Raw genomic sequence first — 24,803 nt, forward strand, 5'->3', positions numbered from 1 at the left:
ACCCTGCTAGCTAAAATGTCTTGAAAAATGTTAACTAGAATTGGTGATCACAGACACCTTTGTCTTATTGCTGATCATAAAAAGAATGCTTTCAGTGTTTCACCATTAAATGTGATGTTTTGGTAAGTTTTTCCTAGTTATCCTTTATCTGGTTAAATATATTCCCTTCTTTCCTATTTTGCAAAATTTTTATCATAACTCTAAAATTAGTGGATATGCAATTTATCAATTTTTGACATGTTTTGAAGTGGCCATCATATATGGTTTTGTTGTTCACATATCCATGTAGTGATCTAAACTCATTGATTTCCTATTGTTAAACTGTTCTTCCCTCTTCCTGAACTAAACAAGTGGGTCATTGATATCTTTTCTTTTACGTATTCATGGTTTGATTTGCTAATATTTTATTGACATGCCTTACACTTCTGTACATGAATGAGATTGGCCTCAAATTTCCATTCTTATACTGTCCTATCAGACCTTGTACCAAGGTTACACCAGGTTCACAAAGTAATTGGAGGTTTCTTCTTTTTCTGTCCTTTGGAATAATTTATGAAAGATTAAAACTATTTCTTGAATGTCTGGTAGGCTTAATAGTCTGGGATTTGAACAGTCTTTGTAGGAAAATATTCAAACAATCACTTCACAGTGTTGTAGTGCAGGAATAATCACTTGCATGGAATATAATATAAATGGCGCCCCCTAGAGTTGCTGCTGTTGTCCTAGATTTTCTATTTTTTAACTTTCACAAACCATTATTATTACTTTTGCGTAAGTCGGCTTTTTCTCAGTAGCATTACGAACAAACAAACACCAAATCTTAGTGGCTTGCAATAACAAAAGCTTATTTCTCACCTATCATTTGTGGGTCAGCAGTGACCCTACTTTGCACGTCGTTTTCATCCTCATACCCAAGCTAAAAGGATAGTGTATACCCTAGAACATGTTTTTCTTGTGACAGATATTGTACAATGTTTATTAAGATTTATCACAAATCAATCTTTTTTTGTTGTTGTTCTCCATGCCTGGCACATGATTCTAGGATTTTTCTTTTTTGTCAAAATTACATCCTTTAGAATTTACTTTAGTGATTATCTTTTGGCTACAAAGTCACTCAGGTTTTGTTTGAATGAAAATGACCTTTCTTACCTTTCTTCTTCTTTCGATGGATTGTAGTTGACAGTTCTTTTCTTTTAGTAGAGTGAAAATCTTCTTTGTCTCTGTGTTTTATAGTTGCAATCAAGATGACCGCTAGCAGTCTAAATAGAGTTCATTTTTGTGCAGTTTTTTCTAGTATGTGTCTTTGGTTTAGTTTGCTTTACTTTTCAATGTTGATTGTGATTTGTTTGGCTTTTTGAATCTGTGGATTAGTGCCTTCATCAACTGTGTAGTTTGTTATTATTCATTCACCAAATGCTTGGTATAATTCGCCAGTGAAGTCATTAAGAGTTTCCTTTATGGAAAAGCAGTTAGCTATGAATTCATAGATATAGGGCTATTCATGTTATCTGTTTCTCCCTGAATGAGCTTTGGTAATTTGTGTCTTTCGAGGGATTTTTCTAAGTTGTCTAGTTTATTGCCATAAGTTGTTCATAATATTCCCTTAGTGTTCATTTAACCTCTCTGGTATTTATAGTGACAGCCTCTTTCTCACTCTGGATATTTTTAATTTGTGTTGTCTCTCTATTTTCCCCCTAATTGTTCTGACTAGACAATTTTATTGGTTTTTTCAAGGGACCATATTTTTGTTCTATTGATTTTCATTGTTGCTTTCTGTTTTCTATTTAAATGATTTTCTTTTCTTTTTTGAGACAGAGTCTCACTTTGTTACCCTCAGTAAACTGCCATGGCATCATAGCTCACAGCATAGCTCACAGCAACCTCAAAATGTTGGGCTCAAGCTATTCTCTTGCATCAGGCTCCCAAGTAGCTGGAACTACAGGTGCCCACCACAATGCCCAGCTACTTTTTAAAGACAGGGTCTTGCTCTTGCTCAGGCTGGTCTCAAACCTATGAGCTCAGGCAATCCACTTGCCTCATCCTCCCATAGTGGTAGGATTACAGGCGTGAGCCACTGCACCTGGCCTAAATTATTTCTGCTTTTATTTGCATGATTTTCCCCAGCTCAGATTTTTGATAGGTTAGTGCCATGCAACTCAAAGGGTTTATTGACCATTACCCAAAAGTAACTTAATGCATCTCAGTCCCAGGAGAAGTAAGGCGCCGGGCACAGTGGCTCACACCTGTAATCCCAGCACTGTGGAAGGCTGAGGCAGGAGGATTGCTTGAGCTCAGGAGTTCGAGGCTTGTCTGAGAGAAGAGTGAGACCCTGACTCATGAAAAAAATGGAAAAACCCAGCCAGGTGCCACGGCGAGCACCTGTAATCCCAGCAGCTTTAGAGGCTGAGATGCCCACAGCCCAAGTCCGAGGTTGCAGTGAGCTACGATGCCATTGCACTCTGCTCAGGGCATAGGGTAGAACTCTGTCTCGACCACAAAAAAGAGAGAGAGAGAGAGAGAAGTAAGGCATGTGATGAAAGAACAAAAATTATTTAAAGGAAATAATTTTCCTCTAGGAAAAATGGGAAGACCTCTACTGAAGTTTTGCTATGTCCAACAGATGTGTACATTGATATTAGGAAAAGAAGATCAAGTACTTATAATTAGCCCTGAGTTACTCCAAAGTTTAGCACTAGCCAGTGTGGTAGAAAGACAGCCAAGAGATACCCAAAAGGCTGGTGAAGAAAGTGGTTAAAAGGTGGGAGTTACGAACTGGGTCATGTGTGTGTTCTGTATTTATTTTTTCTGAACCATTGAAGAGTATGTTGCATGTACACAGCTCACTCCTTAATACTTTGGGTACATCCTAAGAATAAGGATATTGGCTCGGTGCCTGTAACTCAGCTGCTAGGTCACCAGCCACATACACCAGAGCTGGAGGGTTTGAACCCAGCCCTGGCCTGCTAAACAACAGTGATAACCACAACCAAAAAATAGCCGGGCGTTCTGGCCGGTGCCTGTAGTCCCAGCTACTTGGGAGGCTGAAGCAAGAGAATAGCTTAAGCCCAAGAGTTTGAGGTTGCTGTGAGCTGTGATGCCGCGGCACTCTACTGAGGGTGACATAGTGAGACTGTGTCTCAAAAAAAAAGAAGGATATTCTCTTATATTACTAGTAAGTTTTCCTTTTTGAGACAGAGTCTCACTATGTCACCCTCAATAGAGTGCTGTGGCGTCACAGCTCACAGCAACCTCAAACTCTTGGGCTCAAGCGATTCTCTTGCCTCAGCCTCCCAAGTAGCTGGGACTATAGGCTCCCACCACAACACCCGGCTATTTTTTGGTTGTAGTTGTCATTGTTGTTTAGCAGGCCTGGGCAGGGTTCAAACCCACCAGCCCCTGTGCATGTGGCCAACACCCTAACCACTGAGCTATGGGCACTGAGCCGAAAAATACAGTTTTCAAATTCAGAACATTTAATATTGATGCACTATTTTTATATATACTATAAACCATACTCCATTTTTGTCTATTTTCTCAATGATACACTTTGTAAAATTTTTTCCCTCTAGCACAGGATCTTGTCCAGAATCACATTTGCATTTAATTATCACATCTCTTCAGTCTTCTTTAATCAGGGACAGTTCTTCAGCCTTTCCTTGTCTTTCATGATATTGGCAATTTTGAAGAATATAAATAAGTTATTTTATAAATAATAGGTGATTCCTAGTTCGAATTTTCTGTGTGTTCAGATTCTGTCTACCACTTTTTTTTCTTTTTGAGACAGTGTCTTCACTGTCACCAGGCTAGAGTGCAGTGGCACTATCTTAGCTCACAACACCCCCAAATTTCTGGGCTCAAGCAATCCTCCTACCTCGTTCTCCTGAATAGCTGAAAGTATAGGCCCAAGCCACTGAGCCCGGCTAACTTTTTTTTTTAGAGACAAGGTCTCACTATGTTGCTCAGGCTGGTCTGCTGGTCTCGAATTCCTGAGTGTGGATGATCCACCCACCTTGGCCTCCCAAATGCTAGGATTACAGGTGTGAACCACCATGCTCTGCCTAGTTTATCACATTTGAAGGCCTACAATGTTTGTCTTTAATTAGAGATTTTTAGTTTCACAACATAAGATAATGTCTGCTTTTGCCCCACTGTATTATTCCTCTTTTTACCTTTGCAATTAATTAGCAATCTGTATGGAGGCACTTTGAAACCATGCAAATATCCTTCTCTTTATCAAATTTTCTTTCTAGCTATGGAAATTATTTGTCCCTGAGACAATCTTGACTAAACTGTAGCAAGATGATGATTTTCTGGGCGGTACCTGTGGTTCAGTGAGTAGGGCACTGGCCTCATATACCAAGGGAGGCGGGTTTGAACCCAGCCCCAGCCAAACCGCAACAAAAAAAATGATGATTTTCCAACTCTACTACTCCTATCCACCATTGTCATTTTGCTTCTATGAATGTGAGGAAGTAGCTCTCTCTTGCCCTTTATTTTATTTGCTTATTATCACTATGAATGCATGGATGACTATTTTATTTAGCCAGTTATAATCAATTATTGTTATTTATTTATTTTAGATAGGGTCTCACCTTGTCAGCCTGGGTACAGTGCCATGGCATCATAGCTCACAGCAACCTCAAACTCTTAGGCTCAAGGAATCCTCTTGCCTCAGCCTCCCAAGTAGCTGAGTAGCTGAGACTACATGTGCCCATCACAACACCCTGCTAGATTTTCTATTTTTAGTAGAGACAGGGTTTCACTCTTACTCAAGCTGATATCAAACTCCTCAGCCTCCCAGAGTGCTACGATTGCAGGCATGAGCCACCACACCTGGCCTATTATCATTATTTGATGCTCAAATTTTCCCAAAGTTAAATAGGAGGTATCTCTTCAAGATCGTTTCTCTATGGCTGGGCGCCTATAGCTCAATGGTTAGAGTGCTGGCTATATGCCCCGGGGATGGTGGGTTCGAACCCAGCCTGGGCCTGCTAAACAAACAAATAAACAAAATAATAGCCAGGCATTGTGGCAGGTGCCTGTAGTCCCAGCTACTTGGGAGGCTGAGGCAAGAGAATCGCCTAAGCCCAGGAGTTGGAGGTTGCTGTGAACTGTGACACCATGGCACTCTACCGAGGGCAACAATGTCAGACTCTGTCTCAAAAAAAAAAAAGGTAAATAAATAAATAAATACGTTCTTCCTTACTGATATATAGAATCATTTTTAATAATTGAAAGAATATTCATCGTATTACTATCTATGTATTGTAATGTGTTTATTTCCTTACACTTGGAATTTTAAACTGCAGATTTTAAAAAGTGCTAAATAATGTTGGATGAACATCTGGTAACTGAATATTTACACAAAACCAAAATATTTACTTGGCATCATAAACTTCAGTGGGTTTGTTAAATTTCACTCCAAAAAATTCTTTGGTTCCCAGACCAGCAACATCAGTAGTACCTGGATGAGCTTTATAGAAATGCAGAATTTCAGACCCCACCTCAGACCTACTGAGTCAGAATCTGCATTTTAACAAGCACCCAGAATAATATCTCAGTGTATTAAAGTCTGAGAAGCAATAGTCTAATGTAATTCATACAGGAGTCACAGAATGAATTGTTCCTAAATCCAGGCAAGGTAAGTTCAGAAGCCCATAAAGGCATTTTTTAATAAAAAGTGAAAGTGACAAAGTAATAGTTGGCTCTGAGAAAAATGCTTTTGCATTAGAATCATTCTATGTGTCCTAACCAAGCCTTTGGGGGAGACAGGACAGTATGGATGAACACAGAACACACCTTTTCTCCCAGAACACAGAGATAAAGTTACTGTCTCTCCAGCTTCATCTTCACCCACTCACCCCAAACTCCTTAGTGGTCTAAGGAGAACCTGAGTTAGAATCCCTGGCAGAGTATGTGGCAGCGCGTACTTCCAAGCCCCACTCGCAGAGAACCTGTTTCAGTAAGGTCTGATATTATGCTCAAGAATCAGAATTTTTTTTTTTTTTTTTTTTTTTTGTAGAGACAGAGTCTCACTTTATGGCCCTCGGTAGAGTGCCATGGCATCACACAGCTCACAGCAACCTCCAACTCCTGGGCTTAAGCGATTCTCTTGCCTCAGCCTCCCAAGTAGCTGGGACTACAGGCGCCCACCACAACGCCCGGCTATTTTTTGGTTGCAGGTCAGCCGGGGCCGGGTTTGAACCCGCCACCCTCGGTATATGGGGCCGGCGCCTTACCGACTGAGCCACAGGCGCCGCCCCAGAATTTTTTTTTTAGACAGAGTCTCTCACTCTGTCCCCCTGGGTAGAGTGCTGTAGCATCATAGCTCACAGAAACCTCAAACTCCTGGGTTCAAGCGATCCTCTTGCCTCAGCCTCTTGAATAGCTGGAACTACAGGTGCCAACCCCACCATGCCTGCCCTTCCTTCCTTCCTTCCTTCCTTCCCTCCCTCCCTCTTTCCCTCCTTCCCCTCCCTCCCTCCCTTCCTTCCTTCCAATTAGAGTTAGGGTCTTGCTTTTGCTCAGAGTGATAGGATTACAGGCATGAGCTACCAGCACAGCCAAGGATCAGAATTTTAACAAGCACAGCAGGTGATTCTAACACCCTAAAGTTTGAGAACTACTACTCTACTTCAGTTACCAGAACATATCTGGAAAGTATTGTTTAAGCAATGTTTAATTTGCTTTAGAAGAATATTTACATTGTTATAAAGGCCTTTGGCCAGAATTCACTTTTTTGTTGTTGTTGTTAGTTAATTAAAGGAGTAAGTCTAGGAATTCTAATTATTTAGCCCTCTCTAGTTCTAAGTGACACTGAGGATGGAAAGAAGTAATCCTGTTTGAACTATATTTCACCCTTTTATTGCCTGTCCTGGAGACCGTCTTTTTGGACCAAACCAAATACTTTTGAGATGATACGTTAACATTTGCCTTTTTCTGTTAATCTCTTTTGGTGAAAGAAATTCATATTTTAGGAAAAAAATTTCTCATCAAAATTTATCATGTTAGGGCCGCGCCTGTGGCTCAGTGAGCAGGGCGCCAGCCTCAGATACCGAGGGTGGCAGGTTCAAACCCAGCCTCGGCCAAACTGCAACAACAACAACAAAAAATAGCCGGGCGTTGTGGCGGGCGCCTGTAGTCCCAGCTGCTCAGGAGGCTGAGGCAGGAGAATCGCTGAAGCCCAGGAGTTGGAGGTTGCTGTGAGCCGTGTGACGCCACGGCACTCTACCGAGAGGGATAAAGTGAAACTCGGTCTCTACAAAAAAAAAAAATTTATAATGTTAAATATATTACTCTCATATAAATATATAAATCAAATATATCAAAGCTATTAAAAGGCTGTTCTATAAAAGCTATTCAGTTTTTAAAATACAAATAACTTTTTATGCAGGAGGAAGAAAGACGAAAGAAAGCAGCACTTATAAAAGGTAATTTCTCTCAATAATTTATTAGAAGAAATTTTAATCAACCTTTAGCAATTTTCATCTTAAAGAATCAAGAGGCTATTCTAAATGTTATCTAAGTATTTTTAATGCCATGAAAATTTAAGGCAAATATTAATTTATTTTAATTAATAGTATGTGAATGGGCATATACTTTTTAGAAAGCAAAAACGTGCAATGTTATAGCTTAAAATATGAAATTTTAATTTTTTTCTCTTATGTGTACCCCAAGGTATCATAGTCAATCACATATAATAATGCCTGAGGGTATATGTCTTAGTATTAACAGATTATCTTCTATGTAATTTTAGAAATGCTGAATATAAAATATAAGGTATTTAAAACAGCTTTAAAAATAAATGTGGAAAATAACAGAAGTTAATATGTAAAATATTATAAAACATATAAATATGATATTTTCTAAAACATAACATTTTTAATGCCAGTATGCAAACTAAATGATATAATGGGAAAAGCATGAGGCTTAGAGTAAAGAAAACTGAGGTTGAAATTTCATTTTTTATCTCCTCTGCGATAGGTCACTTCTCTTAAGTCTGTTTCTTATTTTGTGAAGTGGTACTGATAATGACTACTTTGAAGAATGAGTGAGAGCATAAATATGACATAGAATATATCAAAATGTTTTGTTAATTGTAAGGCTCTGTAGCAGTGTTTTTCAACCTTTTTTATCTCATAGCACACTTGAACCTATAGTTAAACTTCCTCGGCACACTTAAATTGTGTTGATCCAAAAAAGTGTATATTTAAAAAAAAGAATATACTTGCTGTGCTTTGAATATTTAAATCTAAAGCAAATTATTAAAATAATAATAATTTAGGGCGGCGCCTGTGGCTCAGTTGGTAAGACGCCGGCCCCATTTACGGAGGGTGGCGGGTTCAAACCCGGCCCCGGCTGAACTGCAACAACAAAAAAAAATAGCTGGGCGTTGTGGCGGGCTCCTGTAGTCCCAGCTACTCGGGAGGCTGAGGCAAGAGTATCGCTTAAGCCCAGGAGTTGGAGGTTGCTGTGAGCTGTGTGATGCCATAGCACTCTACAGAGGGCAATACAGTGAAACTCTGTCTCTACAAAAAAAAAAAATAATAATAATAATAATTTAACTTCTTTAAAAATGTTTACAGCTCAGGCAGCGCCTGTGGCTCAGTGAGTAGGGTGCTGGCCCCATATACTGAGGGTGGCGGATTTGAACCTGGGCCCAGCCAAACTGCAACAAAAAATAGCCGGGTGTTGTGGCGGGCACCTGTAGTCCCAGCTGGGGAGGCTGAAGCATGAGAATTGCCTGAGCCCAAGAGCTGGAGGTTGCTGTGAGCTGTGATGTCATAGCACTCTACCGAGGGCAACAAAGTGAGACTCTGTCTCAAAAAAAAAAAAAATTTTTTTGTGGCACACCTAAGATGCTTTCTGTTGCCACAGCACACTGTTTGAAAACCACTGATCTATAGAGCTGTTCGTGACTATTACTGGTATAGAGCCAATTCATAGGCCCTCCCAATGCAGACCAAACGCTTTGAAATCTGCCTGCTCAAGAAGGCATGTGGTTTTTTTAAATGATTTTTTAAAATAAGGCAATATTAGCTACAAAGAGTTAAGAAACAATCTGCCTTTTCTGATTGTAAGGAACATTTCACAACTGAAATTTCTAGTCGGTTAGAATATTTTCTTGTAAAAATAGGTCAATTTCATTTAGAATAGAGTTTTGTACTCTCGATTATTATGAAAATATTGCTAATTGCCAATTACATATAACATTGCATGGATGATGATAGCAACTCAAGAATTTTCTTTATAGCATTTTCCTGGCCCTATAACATCATCCATAGGAAGCATATAATTAAGATTTGGCTTATGAATACGTAATATTCATACTAAATCTAGTAAATCTAATTTTTTACAGCAAGTAAAGATCACGCTACAGATGAATTCAGCCTTGCAACGAAAAAGGTCGTTTGTGACCCCTCAGAGACTAGCTCCTCAACAAATTGCAGCACTGTTACAATAAGCTTATCAACATTGCCATCTGATTCTTGTTACAGCCAAAGTATACAAGCAGCTGATGACTGGTTTTCTGATGATTCTTTGGTGAAAAAGAACTCCCCAGTGCCTTTTCTCAGGGAACCGCTAATGGAAAAAGTCTTTTCATACCTGTCGACCATTTCATTAGAAGAATGTGCTGAAAATGTACAGAATATGACACTTTGTAATGATCAAAAACATGACAGCATTAAGGAAACATGTTCATGAGAAAACACAGAAGTTGAAATACAAACCCATCGACCTAATATTGAATGACTTTTTTTCTTTTGTAATCACGGGAAGTTAACACTGAATTTCTAGCTTCCGAGTCTCCTATCGTGTCCATGCCGATGTCGCTTCCCTTGTTCTCTGCCACCTAGTGGTCCGACTTCCCTTGTTGGTTATTTCTAGAAACAAAATTACAAGAAGTAGAGTGATATCATGGACATTAAGCTTAACTCTTTGCATCTCATCAAAAGTCATAATAAATAAAAGGAATTTATTTCAACACACAGGAAAAACAATTTAAGAAATATTCAGTGCAAAGTAATACATTTTTGAATAAAACATCTATAGCATTTCCTTATACTTTTGATGTTTTCAGCTTTAATCTCAATGTGGGGAATCCCTCTATTAGCTCTTCTAAATTGAAAATACATAAATCACTGACCATTCAAATGTTTTTGGTAAGCAATATGTCACAGTTTTGCTCCTGCAGGGGAGTCTGAAACATTGTAAATACACTATAAAGAATCCAGAAAATAAGTTTCTTTCTCTTTTTTTTTTTGAGACAGAGTCTCATTAGGTCACCCTCAGTACAGTGCTGTGAGGTCACAGCTCACAGCAACCTCAAAGTCTTGGGCTTAAGCGATTCTCTTGCCTCAGCCTCCCAAGTAGCTGAGACTATAGGTGCCCACCACAACACCCGGCTATTTGTTGTTGCTGTTGTTGTTATTGTTGTTGTAGTTGTCATTGTTATTTAGCAGGCCTAGGCCAGGTTAGATCCCGCCAATGCTGGTGTATGTGGCTGGCACTGTAACCCCAGAGCTATGGCCACTGAGCCAAAATAATTTTCTTCCCCTTTTCCTCTCTCTGTTTCTCAGAATGGTCTCCTACCCCTCATGTTACTATAATGAAAATGGTTCATAGGCACTTGGCTCAAGCCAGATGAATCAGTTTCTCTTCAGCCTGAGATACCATTGGTCAAATTTCTGTTTATAGTTCCCAGGAATTTCTGACAGCCACCGTGTAATTTTTTCTTTTTTCCTTTTTCCTAAACATTCTCCATGTAATTAATCTCTTTTTTCCCTTTCTCTTGGGAAAAAAAAATGATTCATTAACAAAGTATAATATTGCCTTTTGTGCTTAAATTACTCATACTAAGACCTTTCCATACTTTCCCAAACCATACCTATTATGATAAATGTAAAGAAACTTGTCTCAAGATAATAGCATCATCTACGCCTATTCTTTTTGTCCCAAGGGAACTGCTACTAATAAAAGAATCTAAAATACCTCTTTCTTTTGAAGCACTTGGTCATTTCTACACAGTATGCTACAAGCTGAGTAAGCTATTTTGCCACAAGCTCTGTAAGAAACAGTAATAACAAAAAAATGTTAATTGGCCTCTGTCTCTTACTGACCTGAAACTTCCAGCCCATCCCATAGAAGGAAGTTATTTCTAATTGGTGAGGTCCTAAAACTTCCTATGAATTTGGAGCTGGAGGCAGGAGATTCTAGCTTTGGTCTGACTAGTGTCTGGAATAGAAGAAATGTAAACTGGGATGTGTGGACGGCCATGTCCCACCACGTGGCTTGGGAGGTAAAAACAGCAAATCTTCAGTGAGAGAGCAATGAAGCATCTGCGTAAAAAGTGGATGAGCGATTAAGAGAGTGTGATTCATTCCAGCCTGTCAGGAAGCCTGCTATAATCCCTTCCCTTGACTTATATTCTTGAATCCTAATTATAAACTCCCTTTTTTGCTTAAGCTATCAAGATTTGATTTCTATTACTGGCCACCATCCCTGAGGCCTGACTTTATCTGTTGTTCTTGGCTTTGTTAAGGTAGCCTTGTGATTGTATAATAAATTCTCCTTTCGGCATAAACTAGAGTTTTGCTTTTTTTACTACAACCAAAGCATCCTGACCAAATTCTTATTTATATTACAAATGAAAAATAGAGACTTATGCATATCAAGTAATTGTTACTATAATGATATAATAAATTGAATTATTTCTTTAAAAACGAACACATTTCCTTGTGTATTAAAATGTTACTCCAGACCAGATGCAGTGGCTCGCACCTATAATCCTAGCACTCTGGGAGGCTGAGGCAGGTGGCTTGTTTGAGCTCAGGAGTTTGAGGCCAGCCTGACCAAGAGTGACACCCTATTTCCACTAAAAATAGAAAAACTAGCTGGGCGTGGTGAAGCACACCTGTCATCCCAGCTACTCGGCAAGCTGAAGCAAGAGGATGTTTGAGTCCAAGAGTTTGAGGTTGCCATGAGCTATGACGCCACAGCACTCTACCCAGGGCAAAAACATGAGATTCTGTCTCAAAATAATAATAATAATATGGGCGGTGCCTGTGGCTCAGTGAGAAGGGGCACCGGGCCTATATACCCAGCCAAACTGCAACAAAAAATAGCTGGATACTATGGCAGGTGCCTGTAGTCCCAGCTACTTGGGAGGCCGAGGCAAGAGGATCACCTAAGCCCAAGAGCTGGAGGTTGCTGTGAGCTGTGACGCCACAGCACTACCGAGGGTGACAAAGTAAGACACTGTCTCTAAAAAAAAATAAAATTAAAATAATCTTATTCTCATGAACTGTGAAGGATCTGAGATTTCACTGTGCAAGCTGATGACTTAGCCCACAACAGTTTCATGTCCCTTGTGTTAGACATGAAGGACAATTTATTATTTATATATTATTTATAGGAATAGCAGTAGCCAAAGTATCATCATTTTTGCATTGTTTCCTGAGGGCAGTGTGAAGCAAGCCAGATAATGCTTGCACAAACAGTGGGTTGTATCATAGGAAAGAGTTTAAGGAACCAAATATTTTTAAACGGACAGTAAAGCATGCTGTCCTTTGCACCAGAGGGAGCTACTATCTCTGTCTTCTAAGGTTGTTTTCTATATAAATATCCTTAAAAAGATAGTTTGCAACACACAGACATTCAAAAATGTAAGAGACCCGTAATTAACATTGCCATAGTGTATTAACTGCAGTTACTTTGATTACAGATACCTGAAAATCAATTCAAATTGGCTTAAGGAAAAAAATGTTTGTTTCATAAACAAACTCCAACTAATGTTTGAACAACTAAATATAGGAAGCACAAGGCTGTAAGTGGATCTCAGGAACTGGTGAAACAGGCTCAAATTCCACCAAAACTTTCCTCTTTCTACCAGTCAAGGTTCCATGAGGGAGGAACCACTATCAGGTATGGGATAAAAGATTTATTATAAGACTTACTACATTTTACGCAATTGTAAGAAGAGCTGAGGAAGTGAAGGTTCAGGAAAGAAATGAAAGAATCAGAAGAGTCACCAGTTTATCTGAGAAGCCACCTTGTCCAACAGCCAGAATGAAACTGGGGAGGAAAGACTTCTGGGAAGCTATGCCTCTGAGGAGCAAATGCCTTTGACAGTGTGTTGCCAAGCATCCGGTGGTAGGTCCCAGGCCACTGTTTGCCAACAGGATCAGAAGTTGGGAGGAAGAACTAGGCACCGGAAAGAACTGGACACGGGGCAGAGGAGTGAGGATCGCTTGCAAGCCCCTAGTCTCTCTGCAGTTTTTACCACCTCTATGCAGGATGACCTTCACAGAGTAATGGCTCCTGCAAAAAATTATGTCTTCCAAATATTACACAAATTCCGCTTTGTGTCAACTTTAACACACAGAGAAAAAAATTCTGAGAAACAATTCTATCTTAACCAAGTTCACACAGTACATATACCACAGTCCACCCATCATCAGTTTGGCATTTACTTATACTTTAACCTTGTTTCTTCCTTCCCTTCCCTTCCCTTCCCTTCTTTCTTTTTCTTTCATTCAGAATCTCAAGCTGTTGTCCTGGGTAAAGTGCTGTGGCATCGCAGCTCACAGCAACCTCAAACTCTTCAGCTTAAGCGATTCTCTTGCCTCAGCCTCCCAAGAAACTGGGACCACAGGTGCCCACCACAACGCCTGGCTATTTTTTGGTTGTAGTTGTTGTTGTTTGGCAGGCCAGGGCTGGATTCAATTCCGCCAGCTCCAGTGTATGTGGCTGGTGCCCTAGCTGCTGAGCTATAGGTGCTGAGCCTCTTTATTTTATCTTATAAGAGATCATCTCTCACTCTGTCATTCAGGCTAGAGTGCAGTGATATGATCACAGCTCACCTGAACTCCTGGGATCAAGTGATCCTCCTAGCTCAGCCTCCTAAGAAGTGAGGACAACAGGCATTCTAGGAGGCTGAGGCAGGTGGATTGCTTGAGCTCATGAGTTCGAGACCAGCCTGAGCAAGAACAAGACCCCCATCTCTAAAAATAGCCAGGCATTGTGGCGGGTGCCTGTAGTTCCAGCTACTCTGGAGGCTGAGGCAAGAGGATCACTTGAGCCCAAGAGTTTGAGGTTGCTGAAAGAGTTTGAGGTTGCTGCGAGCTATGATGCCACAGCACTGTACCGAAGGTGACCAAGTGACACTCTGTCTCGAAAAAAAAAGAAACAGAGACTCGCCACCTGTAGCTCAAACAGCTAGGGCGCCAGCCACATACACTGGAGCTGGCAGATTTGAACCCAGCTCAGGCCTGCCAAACAGCAATGACAGCTACAGCTAAATAAATAAATAAATAAATAGCCGGGCATTGTGGCGGGCGCCTGTAGTCCCAGCTACTTGGGAGGCTGAGGAAAGAGAATCGCTTAAGCCCAAGAGTTGGAGGTTGCTGTGAGTTGTGACGCTATGGCACTCTAGCGAGGGCAACATAATGATCTCAAAAAAAAAAAAAAAAAAGAAAGAAGGGCGGCGCCTGTGGCTCAGTCAGTAAGGCGCCGGCCCCATATACCCAGGGTGGCGGGTTCAAACCCAGCCCCGGCTGAACTGCAACCAAAAAATAGCTGGGCGTTGTGGCGGGCACCTGTAGTCCCAGCTACTTGGGAGGCTGAGGCAAGAGAATCGCTTAAGCCCAGGAGTTGGAGGTTGCTGTGAGCTGTGTGATGCCAGGGCACTCTACCGAGGGCCATAAAGTGAGACTCTGTCTCTACAAAAAAAAAAAAAAAGAAAGAAAGAAAAAACAGGACAACAGATATGCACCACCATGCCCAGCTAATTTTTTAATTTTTTTGTAGAGATAGGATCTCCCTGTGTTTCCCAGGCTCATCTCAAACTTCTCACCTGAAGCAATCCTCCCACCTCAGCCTCCCAAAGTGTTGGGGTTACAGGTGTGAGAAAACATGCCTAGCCACCATACTGAAAATTCCAAATAAAAAGAATAGCAAAGTGATGTCAGCAAGATAGTGGAATAGGAGATTTCCCTCTCATATCTCCCCATAGCAATAATTTCATAGCCATCTGCAGACAAAAGTATCTTTGCAAGAACTTTGGGATCCACACAGGGGGTTGTCAGACACTGGGGCAGCCCAGGACTGAGGAGATCAGCCTAGGGCCCGTCTGTGGTTACCGTGGTTACAGCGCCAGCCACATACACCGAAGCTAGCAGGTTCGAACCTGGCCCAGGTCAGCTAAATAATGACAACTACAACAAAAAATAGCCAGGCATTGTGGCGGGCACCTGTAGTCCCAGTTACTTGGGAGGCTGAGGCAAGAGAATTGCTTAAGCCCAGAATTTGAGGTTGCTGTGAGCTATGAGGCAATGGCACTCCACCAAGGGCAACATAGTGAGCCTCTGTCTAAAAAAAAAAAAAAAAAAAAAAAGATTGAGGCAATCCTTTTGAGAGGGCAAAATTGTACCCAGCTGGCAGACTTACTAATCACAGCCCTAGATCTGGAAATGGCTCAGGCCCCTCTAAGCCCTGTTTTGTTTTGATTCTGCTATCAGAACCATTCATGCAGGGACCAGGGAAGTCACACTCACACCTCTGGTGACAAACCTGTTGACCTTGATCCCAGCAGTATTACCAAAAATGGTTCTGAAATTTGACAATAACCCCTCTCAACAGTAGTTAGAAATCAGTCCTGCTGGCAGTGTAGGGTCCCCGAAAGGACACATTCTTATCTGAGTCCCCAGCACAAACTCACCAACCTCGGTGCCACAGCAGCTCCTGAAATGGCTGTGATACTTGGCTCTGGCCCCTCCCAGCAGTGGTCAGAGATCATTCCTGCCAGAGGCACAGCAACACAGCCCCTTAGATACCCCTGCAACTTGGTTCCATCCCCTTCACAGACATGGAGCCAGGGACCATGGCAGTACTGCCTGCCAAGAGTGACCCAGTCAGTGACATAGCAGGAAGCTTTCCAGGGACCCAGAGGAAGCCACACTTGGCTGTATTACCCAGTAACAGGCCCACTGTCTACCCACCCTGAGGTGGACCTTCATCCCAGCATGAGCCCTCATGAACCAGACAGGATTCATGCCCACTAGAGCCCCCAGTGTCAGGCCCATCAACTGCAACCCCATTGCAGACAACAGCAGCAGCCATGTGACCCAGCTCCAACTCCACTCACCATGATCTCAGAGGCAATTCTGTCAACTCAGGAACCCAGCAGAAGCTTTTAACCTTTCTGAAACCAATCTGTAAAGACTGGAAGTGGTGCTTATCTTTCAAATGCACAGACACCAGAACAAGCCCACATGGACAATGAAAAATCAAGCAACCATGACATCACCAAATGAAACTATTAATAATAAAGCTTCAGCAACCGAACCTAAGGAAATAGAGATCTGGCCAAGCCCAATGGCTTACGCCTATAATGCTAGCATTCTGGAAGGCCAAGCTGGGAGGATCTCTTGAGGTCAGGAGTTTGAGACCAGACTGAGCAAGAGTGAGACATTAAAAATTAAAATTAAAAAAGTAGAGAAAGAGAAAGAAAAGGAAGGAAGGAAGGGAAAGAAAGAAAGAAAACACTGAGCGCAGTGGCTCATGCCTGCAATCCTAGCACTTTGGGACGCTGAGGTGGTTGGCTTGCCTGAACTCAGGACCAGCCTGAGGCAGAGCAAGATTCCTGTCTCAAAGGCGTTGTGATGGGCACCTGTAGTTCCAGCTACTTGGGAGGCTGAGGCAAGAAAATCACTTGAGTCCAAGAATTTGAGGTTGCTATGAGCTATAATACCATGGCACTCTACCGAGGGTGACAAAGTGATACTCTGTCAAAAGAAGAAAGAAGGAGAGAGGGAAAGAAGGAAGAAAGGAAGGAAAGCAGGCAGGCAGGAAGGAAAAGAAAGAAAAAAGAAAAGAAAAAGAAAAAAAAGCCAAGCATGATAGTACGTGCCTATAGTCCCAGATATTCAGGAGGATGAGGCAGGAGGATTGTTCAAGCCTAGGAGTTTGAGGTTGCAGTGAGCTACCATGACACCACTGCACTCTCGCCTGGGAGACAAAGCAAGACTCTGTCAGAAAGGAGGAAGGAAGGGAAGGAGGGAGAGAGGAAAGAAAGAAAGAAAGAAATATTGAAAGGGAGATCTACAAATTGCCTGAAAGATAATAATCAACTCTAAGAAAATGCAGATGACTAACTAAAATTAGAAAAATACTGCATGAACAAAATGAGTTTAATAAAGAAATAGAAACCATAAAAAAGAACGAGAAATCCAGGAGCTGAAGAATGTAAGAACAGATTTAAAAATTTTTTTTTGTGTGTGTGTGTGTGTGTGTGGTTTTTGGCCGGGGCTGGGTTTGAACCCGCCACCTCCGGCATATGGGACTGGCGCCCTACTCCTTGAGCCACAGGCGCCGCCCCAGATTTAAAATTTTTAATAGAGAGCTTCAAGAACAGGTTCAATTATGCAAGAGAAGGAATTAACAAACTCAGCTCAGTGCCTGTAGCTCAATGGCGAGGGCGCCAGCCACATACACCAGAGCTGGCAGGTTGGAATCCAGCCCAGGCCTTCGAAACAACAATGAGAATTAGAACCAAAAAACAGCCAGGTGTCATGGCAAGTGCCTGTAGTCCCAGCTACTTGGGAGGCTGAGGCAAGGGAATCGCTTAAACCCAAGAGTTTGAGGTCGCTGTGAGCTGTGACGCCACGGCACTCTACCAAGAGTGACATAGTGAGATTCTATCTCAAAAAAAAAAAAAAAAAAAACCTCAAAGAAAGGTCACACAAAATTAGAGGACTAAAAAGAAAGAATGAAGAAAGCATAGGAAACTTAAGTGACACCATCACATGTCTGAATATGTGAATTATGGGGATCCAAGAAGGAAAGGAGAGAGAAAAAGAGACAGAAAGCATATTTAAAGAAATACTGTCTGAAAATTTCCCAAATCTGGGGAGGGATATGAATATCTAGGTTTTTGAAGCTCAGAGAATCCCAAGGTAGATAAACTCAAAAGGAAGGTAAAACTCCATGGCAATTATAGTCAAATTGTCACAAGGCAGGCTGGGTGCCTGTGGCTCAAGCGGCTAAGGCGCCAGCCACATACACCTGAGCTGGTGGGTTCAAATCCAGCCCCAGGCCCGCCAAACAACAATGATGGCTGCAACCAAAAAATAGCCAGGTGTTGTGCCTATAGTGCCTATAGTCCAGCTACTTGGGAGGCAGAGGCAGGAGAATCACTTGAGCCCAGGAGTTGGAGGTTGCTGTGAGCCATGATGCCACAGCACTCTACTCAGGGCAACAGCTTGAGGCTCTGTCTCAAAAAAAAAAAAAATTGTCAAAAGGCAAATGCGAAGACATGATTGCAAGAGGGACTTTACCTAACAATTGCAGTCAGTGTAACCTGGCTTATTGTACCCTCAATGAATCCCCAACAATAAAAAAAAAAAAAAGAAAGAAAAGATGTAAATGGAAAAAAAAAAGGCAAATGCAAAGAATCTTGAAAACAGAAAGAGTAGGGCGGTGCCTGTGGCTCAAAGGAGTAGGGCGCCGGCCCCATATATCGGAGGTGGTGAGTTCAAACCCAGCCCCAGCCAAAAACTGCAAAAAAAAAAAAAAAAGAAAACAGAAAGAGATAAGAATTTCATAAAATGCAGTGGAAACTTTATAAGGCTAATAGCAAACTTTCAATCCAGGAAGGAGTGAATTGATACAAAGTGCTGAAAGATTTAAAGAAAAAAATTTTAAAAACACCATCAACCAAGAATACTATACTCAGTAAATATATCCTTCAGAAATGAAAGAGAGCTAAAATCTTTCCAGTTAAACACAAACTGAGGGAGCACATCACCACTAAACCGGCCTTACAAGAATTGCTAACGGGATTTATTTGAGTTGAAACAAAGGATGCTGATTAAAAACATGAAAATGGGGCAGCGCCTGTTGCTCAGTGAGTAGGGCACTGGCCCCATACACCAAGGGTGATGGGTTTGAACTGGGCCCCAGTGAAACTGCAACAACAACAAAAAATAGCCAGGCGTTGTGGTGGGCATCTGTAGTCCCAGCTACTTGGGAGGCTGAGGCAAGAGGCCTAAGGCCTAAGCCCAAGAGCTGGAGGTTGCTGTGAGCTGTGACACCACCACAGCTGTGACACCACAGCTGTCAACAGTGACAAAGTGAGACTCTGTCTCTAAAAAAAATGAAAATTTATGAAAGTAAAAAGCTTAATGGTAAGAGTAAATAATATATGTAGTCAAATTCATAATAATAGTGTAATAGTATAATAGTGCTGATAAATCACTTTCAACTTTACTATAAAAATTTCAAAAACAAAAGCATTAAACTATAGCTACAATAATTTGTTAGGGGATACAAAAGTTTAAAAGTTGTAGGGTGCAGCACTGTGGTACATGCCTGTAATCCCAGACACTTCAGAAGCCAAAGAGGGAGTTTTGCTTGAACCCATGGGTTTGAATACTAAGCAACAAAGTGAGACCCCCCAGCTCAAAAGTAAATAAATAATCTATTATATAAATGTATCTAAGAAAGCTAAGGGTGTTTATGTGATCAAAGTTAAGTTGTTTTCAGCTCAAAGTACAGGCAGTTCCTGGATTACAAATGAGATAGGTTCTGTAGGTTTGTTCTTAAGTTAAATTTGTGTGTAAGTTGGAACAGGTACATTTACCTATTACCTAAATAGCCTCCATTTGTAAATGCAAATCACATGTCATTTGGATGTTTGTAACTCAGAGATTGCCTGTAGTCTGTTATAAATATAAGACATTCTATGCAAGTGTCACAGAAATTGCAAAGAGAAATGAATCAGAGCGTTTCACTACAGAAAATCATCAAGTCACAAAGGAAAATAATGAGAGGGAAATAAAGGAGCAAAGGATCAACAAAACAACCAGAAAACAATTAATAAAATGACAATAGTAAATCCTTTACTTATCAGTAATTATCTTGAACGTCAATGAATTCAATTCTCCAACCAAAAGACACAGAGTAGCTGAATGAATAACAAACATAAGACCCAACCACACCATGTACAAGAAACCTGCAGAATTGGTTGAGCTGAGAAGTTTGAGATTGCAATGAGTGATGATGACACCACTGCACTCTAGACAAGGTGACAGAGTGAGACCCCATCTCAAAAATAAATAAATAGGGCGGCATCTGTGGCTCAGTGGGTAGGGCACCGGCCCCACATACCGAGGGTGGGGGGTTCAAACCCGGCCCCTGCCAAACTGCAACCAAAAAATAGCTGGGCGTTGTGGCGGGCGCCTGTAGTCCCAGCTACTTGGGAGGCTGAGGAAAGAGAATTGCTTAAGCCCAGGAGTTGGAGGTTGCTGTGAGCTGTGTGAGGCCACGGCACTCTACCGAGGGCCATAAAGTGAGACTCTGTCTCTACAAAAAAAATAAATAAATAAATAAATAACCATTAAAAGAGGCTGGGCATAGTAGTTCATGCCTGTAATCCTAGCACTCTGTGAGGCCAAGGCAGGAGAATTATTTGAGGCCATAAGTTTGAGACCAGCCTAAGCAACATAGCAAGACCTTGTCTCTACAAAAATTAAAAATTTTAGCTGGACATAGTGGCACATTCCTATGGTCCTAGCTACTTGGGAGATTGAGGCAGGAGGATCACTTAAGCCCAGGAGTTTGAAGCTGCAGTGAGCTATGATGATATCACTGCACTCTAGTCCAGGCAGCAGAGCAAGATTTTATCTCAAAAATTTTTTAAAAAGTAAAAAGAAGCAGGTGGTGCCTATGGCTCAGTGGGTAGGGCGCTGGCTCCATATACCGAAGGTGGTGGCCCCAGTCAAACTGCAACAAAAAGTAGCTGGGCGTTGGTGAGCGCCTATAGTCCCGGCTATTCAGGACGCTGAGGCAAGAGAATCACCTAAGCCCAGGAGTTGGAGGTTGCTCCAAAAAGAGACAACACGGCACTCTACCAAGGGCAATAAAGTGAGACTCTGTCTCAAAAAAAAAAAAAGTAGGCTCGGCACCTGTGGCTCAAGCGGCTAGGGTGCCAGCCACATACACCTGAGCTGGCAGGTTCGAATCCAGCCCAGGCCTACCAAACAACAATGACGGCTGCAACCAAAAGATGGCCGGGCATTGTGGCGGGTGCCTGTAGTCCCAGCTACTTGGGAGGCGGAGACAGGAGAGTCGCTTAAGCCCAGGAGTTTGAGGTTGCTATGAACTGTGATGCCACAGCACTCTACCCAGGGCAACAGTTTGAGGCTCTGTCTCAAAAAAAAAAAAAAAAAAAAGTAAAAAGAGGCAAAGAGAGCCATTATATAATGATAAAGGGGTCAATTCAGCAAGAGGATATAAAAATTATAAGTATCTGTGCACTCAATGCCAGAGCACCCAAATCTATAAAGGAAACATTAATAGATCTAAAGGGAAAGAGAGGCTACAATACAGTAATAGCAGAGGACTTAAATACATCACTCTCAGTAATAGACCGATCATCCAGACAAAAAAATCAACAAACAACCATCAAATTAAAACTATACACTAGACCAAATACTCTCTGACATTTACAGAGCAGTTTATCCAATTGCTAAAGAATGCACATTCTTGTCACCAGCACATGGACCATTCTCCAGATAGATCATATATTGGCCATAAAACAAGTCTTAACAAATTTAAGAAGATTGAAATCATAACAAGTATACTTTCTATAAAAAATGACATGAAACTAGAAATCAATAATAGAAGGAAATTTGAAAAGTCACACAAATGTGAAAGTTAACAGCACTTTCCTGAACAACAAATGGGTCAAAGTAGAAATAAGAAGGGAGGGAAAATCTAAAAATATTTTGAGATAAACTAGATGAAAATAAAATATAACAAAAATTATGTGATGCAACAAAAGCAGTTGTGAGAGGACCATTTATAGCAATAAATGTCTATATTAAAACAGAAGAAATACCTCAAATAAACAAGTTTATATCATATCTCAAAAGAACTAGAAAAAGGAGAAAAGATCAATAAAACTTGAGATTTAGTATTTTAATTGATATATAATAACTGTACATATTTGGGGGTATATGTGATATTTTAATATGTGTATATGATATGCAATGATAAAGTCAAGATAATTGGAATATCCATCACCTCCAACAATTATCTTTTTTTGTTTTGTTTTGTTTTTTGAGACAGAGTCTCACTTTGTTGTCCTTGGTAGAGTGCAGTGGCATCATAGCTCACAGCAACCTCAAACTCTTGGGCTTAAGCAGTTCTCTTGCCTCAGCCTCCCGAGTAGCTGGGACTACAGGCACCCACCACAATGCCTGGCTATTTTTAGTGACAAGGTCTCGCTCTGGCTTAGCCTGATCTTGAACCTGTGAGCTCAGGCAATCCATTCACTCCGACTTCCCAGGGCTAGGATCACAGGCCTGAGCCACCTCACCCAACCAACAATGATCTTTTCTTTGTGTTGGGAACATTGTAATTCTTCTCTTCTAGCTATTTTGCAATATACGATAAATTGTCATTAACTATAATTTCCCTCATATTAAATACTATAACTAGTTCCTTGTATCTAACTGTATTTTTTTATACATTAACCAACTTCTCTTCATCCTTGCCTCCTTTCTTTCCTCCTCGGCCTTGATATCCACCATTTTACTCTACTTCCATGAGATACACTTTTTTCCAGCTCCCACAAATGAGTGAGAACATAAAATTTTTGCCATTCTGCGCCTGATTTATATCACCTAACATGACTTCCAGTTCCATCCATGTTGCTGCAAATGACATGATTTCATTCTTTTCTTATGGTTGAACAACAGTCCATTGTATATACTTACTACATTGTATATATTTACTACATTTTATTTACCCATTCATCCTCTGATAGACACTTCAGTTGTTTCTATATTTTGAGGATTATAAAGAACACTGCAGTAAACACGAAATTGTAAATACCTCTTCAATATACTAATTTCTTTTCTTTTGGACATAGACCTAGCAGTGACGTTTTGTATGTATGTGTGTGTGAGCATCTGTGTGTGTTTATGTACACAATGAATAAAAGACTTAATCCTAAGGCTTGAAATACTAGAATTCTAAAAGAAAATGTTGGAAAAACTCTTATAGACATTGGCCTAGGCCAGTGGTTCTAATGCCGCGCAACCCTTTAATACAGTTCCTCATGTTGTGGTGACCCCCAACCATAAAATTATTTTCATTGCTACTTCATAACTGTAATTTTGCTACTGTTATGAATCATATGAATTGTATAAATCATATGAATCGCCCCCTGTGAAAGGGTTGTTCGACCCCCAAAGGGGACACAACCCACAGGTTGGGAACTGCTGGCCTAGGCAAAGAATTTATAAAGAAGATGCTAAAATCAATCATAGCAATAATAAAAAAATAAATAAATAAATGGAACCTGATCAAATAAAAAAGTTTCTGCACAGCCAAACTAACAATCAGTTAAGCAAATAAACAACCTACAGAATGGGAGAAAATATCTGCATGCTACACATCCAATAAAGGTCTGACAATCAGAATTTACAAAGAACTCAAGCAAATCAGCAAGAAAACATCAAACAACCCCATTAAAAAGCGGACAAAAGGCAGGTGGCACCTGTGGCTCCGTGGGTAGGTTGCTGACCCATATACTGAGGGTGATGGGTCGAACCAGGCCCCAGCCAAACTGCAACAAAAAACAGCCAGGCATTGTGGTGGTCATAGCTGTCGTCCCAGCTACTCAGAGGCTGAGGCAAGAGAATCGCCTAAGCCCCAGGAGTTGGAGGTTGCCATGAGCTGTGACATCCCCGCACTCTACCGAGAGTGATGGAGTGAGACTCTGTCTCTAAAAAAAAAAAAGTGGGCAAAAGGCTTCTTGGCTTTTTGGCTAAGATCAAGTATAGTAAAAAGTGGGCAAAAGACATGAACAGAAACTTTTTAAAAGAAGATAGACCAATGGCAACAGACATGAAAAAATGCCCACCATCTCTAATCATCAGAGAAATGCAAATCAAAACCACAATGAGAGGCTCAGCACCCGTAGGACAGTGGTTACAGCACTGGCCACATACATTGAGGGTGGCGGGTTCAAACCGAGCCCGGGACCAGCTAAACAACAATGACAACTGCAGCAAAAAATAGCCAGGCAAAGAAAAAAGAACAACAACAACAACAACAACAAAAAAAAAAGCCAAGCGTTGTGGTGGACGCCTGTAGTCCCAACTATTGGGAGGCTGAGGTGAGAGAATCCCTTAAGCCCAAGAGTTTGAGGTTGCTGTGAGCTGTGACACCATAGCACTCTACTGAGGGTGACATAGTGAGACTCTGTCTCAAAAAAAAAAAAAAAAGAAAGAAAGAAAGGAAAACCACAATGAGATATAAGCTAACTCCAATGAGAATGGCTTTTATCAAAACAATAAATGCTGGTATAGATGTGGAGAGATTGGAATACTTATACTCTGTTGATGGGACTGCAAACTAGTACAACCTCTATGGAAAATAGCATAGAGATGCCTCAAAGAACTAAAAGCAGATCTGTCATTTCATCCATGAATCCCACAACTGGGTATTTACCCAAAGGGAAACAAGATATTTTATTAAAAAGACACCTGCCTTTGAATGTTTATAGCAGCACAATTCACAATTGCAAAGATGTGGAAACAAACCAAGTGGCCGTCAATACATGAGTGGATGTTTTTGTTTTTTGAGACAGTGTCTCAATTTATTGCCCTGGATGGAGTTCCCTGGTGTCATAGCCCTCAGCAACCACAAACTCTTGGGCTCAAGCAATCCTCTTGCCTCAGCCTCTCAAGTAGCAGGAACCACAGGTACCAGCCACAATGCCTGGCTATTTTTAG

The 24,803-nt window shown here is 41.1% G+C and overlaps 1 protein-coding gene across 1 annotated transcript in view; it reads left to right on the top strand.

Moving 5' to 3' along the window:
* Positions 1-9,739, top strand: part of C22H1orf185 (chromosome 22 C1orf185 homolog) — a 114,326-nt gene extending 104,587 nt beyond the window's left edge. Inside the window, exons 5-6 of the mRNA XM_053575557.1 lie at positions 7,394-7,430; positions 9,359-9,739. Of these exons, the coding sequence (XP_053431532.1) occupies positions 7,394-7,430; positions 9,359-9,705 (384 nt within the window). The 3' untranslated portion in view covers positions 9,706-9,739. The remainder of the gene's footprint in view (positions 1-7,393; positions 7,431-9,358) is intronic.
* Positions 9,740-24,803: the final 15,064 nt, after the last annotated feature.

Source organism: Nycticebus coucang, chromosome 22, assembly GCF_027406575.1.
Source record: "Nycticebus coucang isolate mNycCou1 chromosome 22, mNycCou1.pri, whole genome shotgun sequence".
In the NCBI taxonomy this organism is placed as follows: Eukaryota; Metazoa; Chordata; class Mammalia; order Primates; family Lorisidae; genus Nycticebus; species Nycticebus coucang.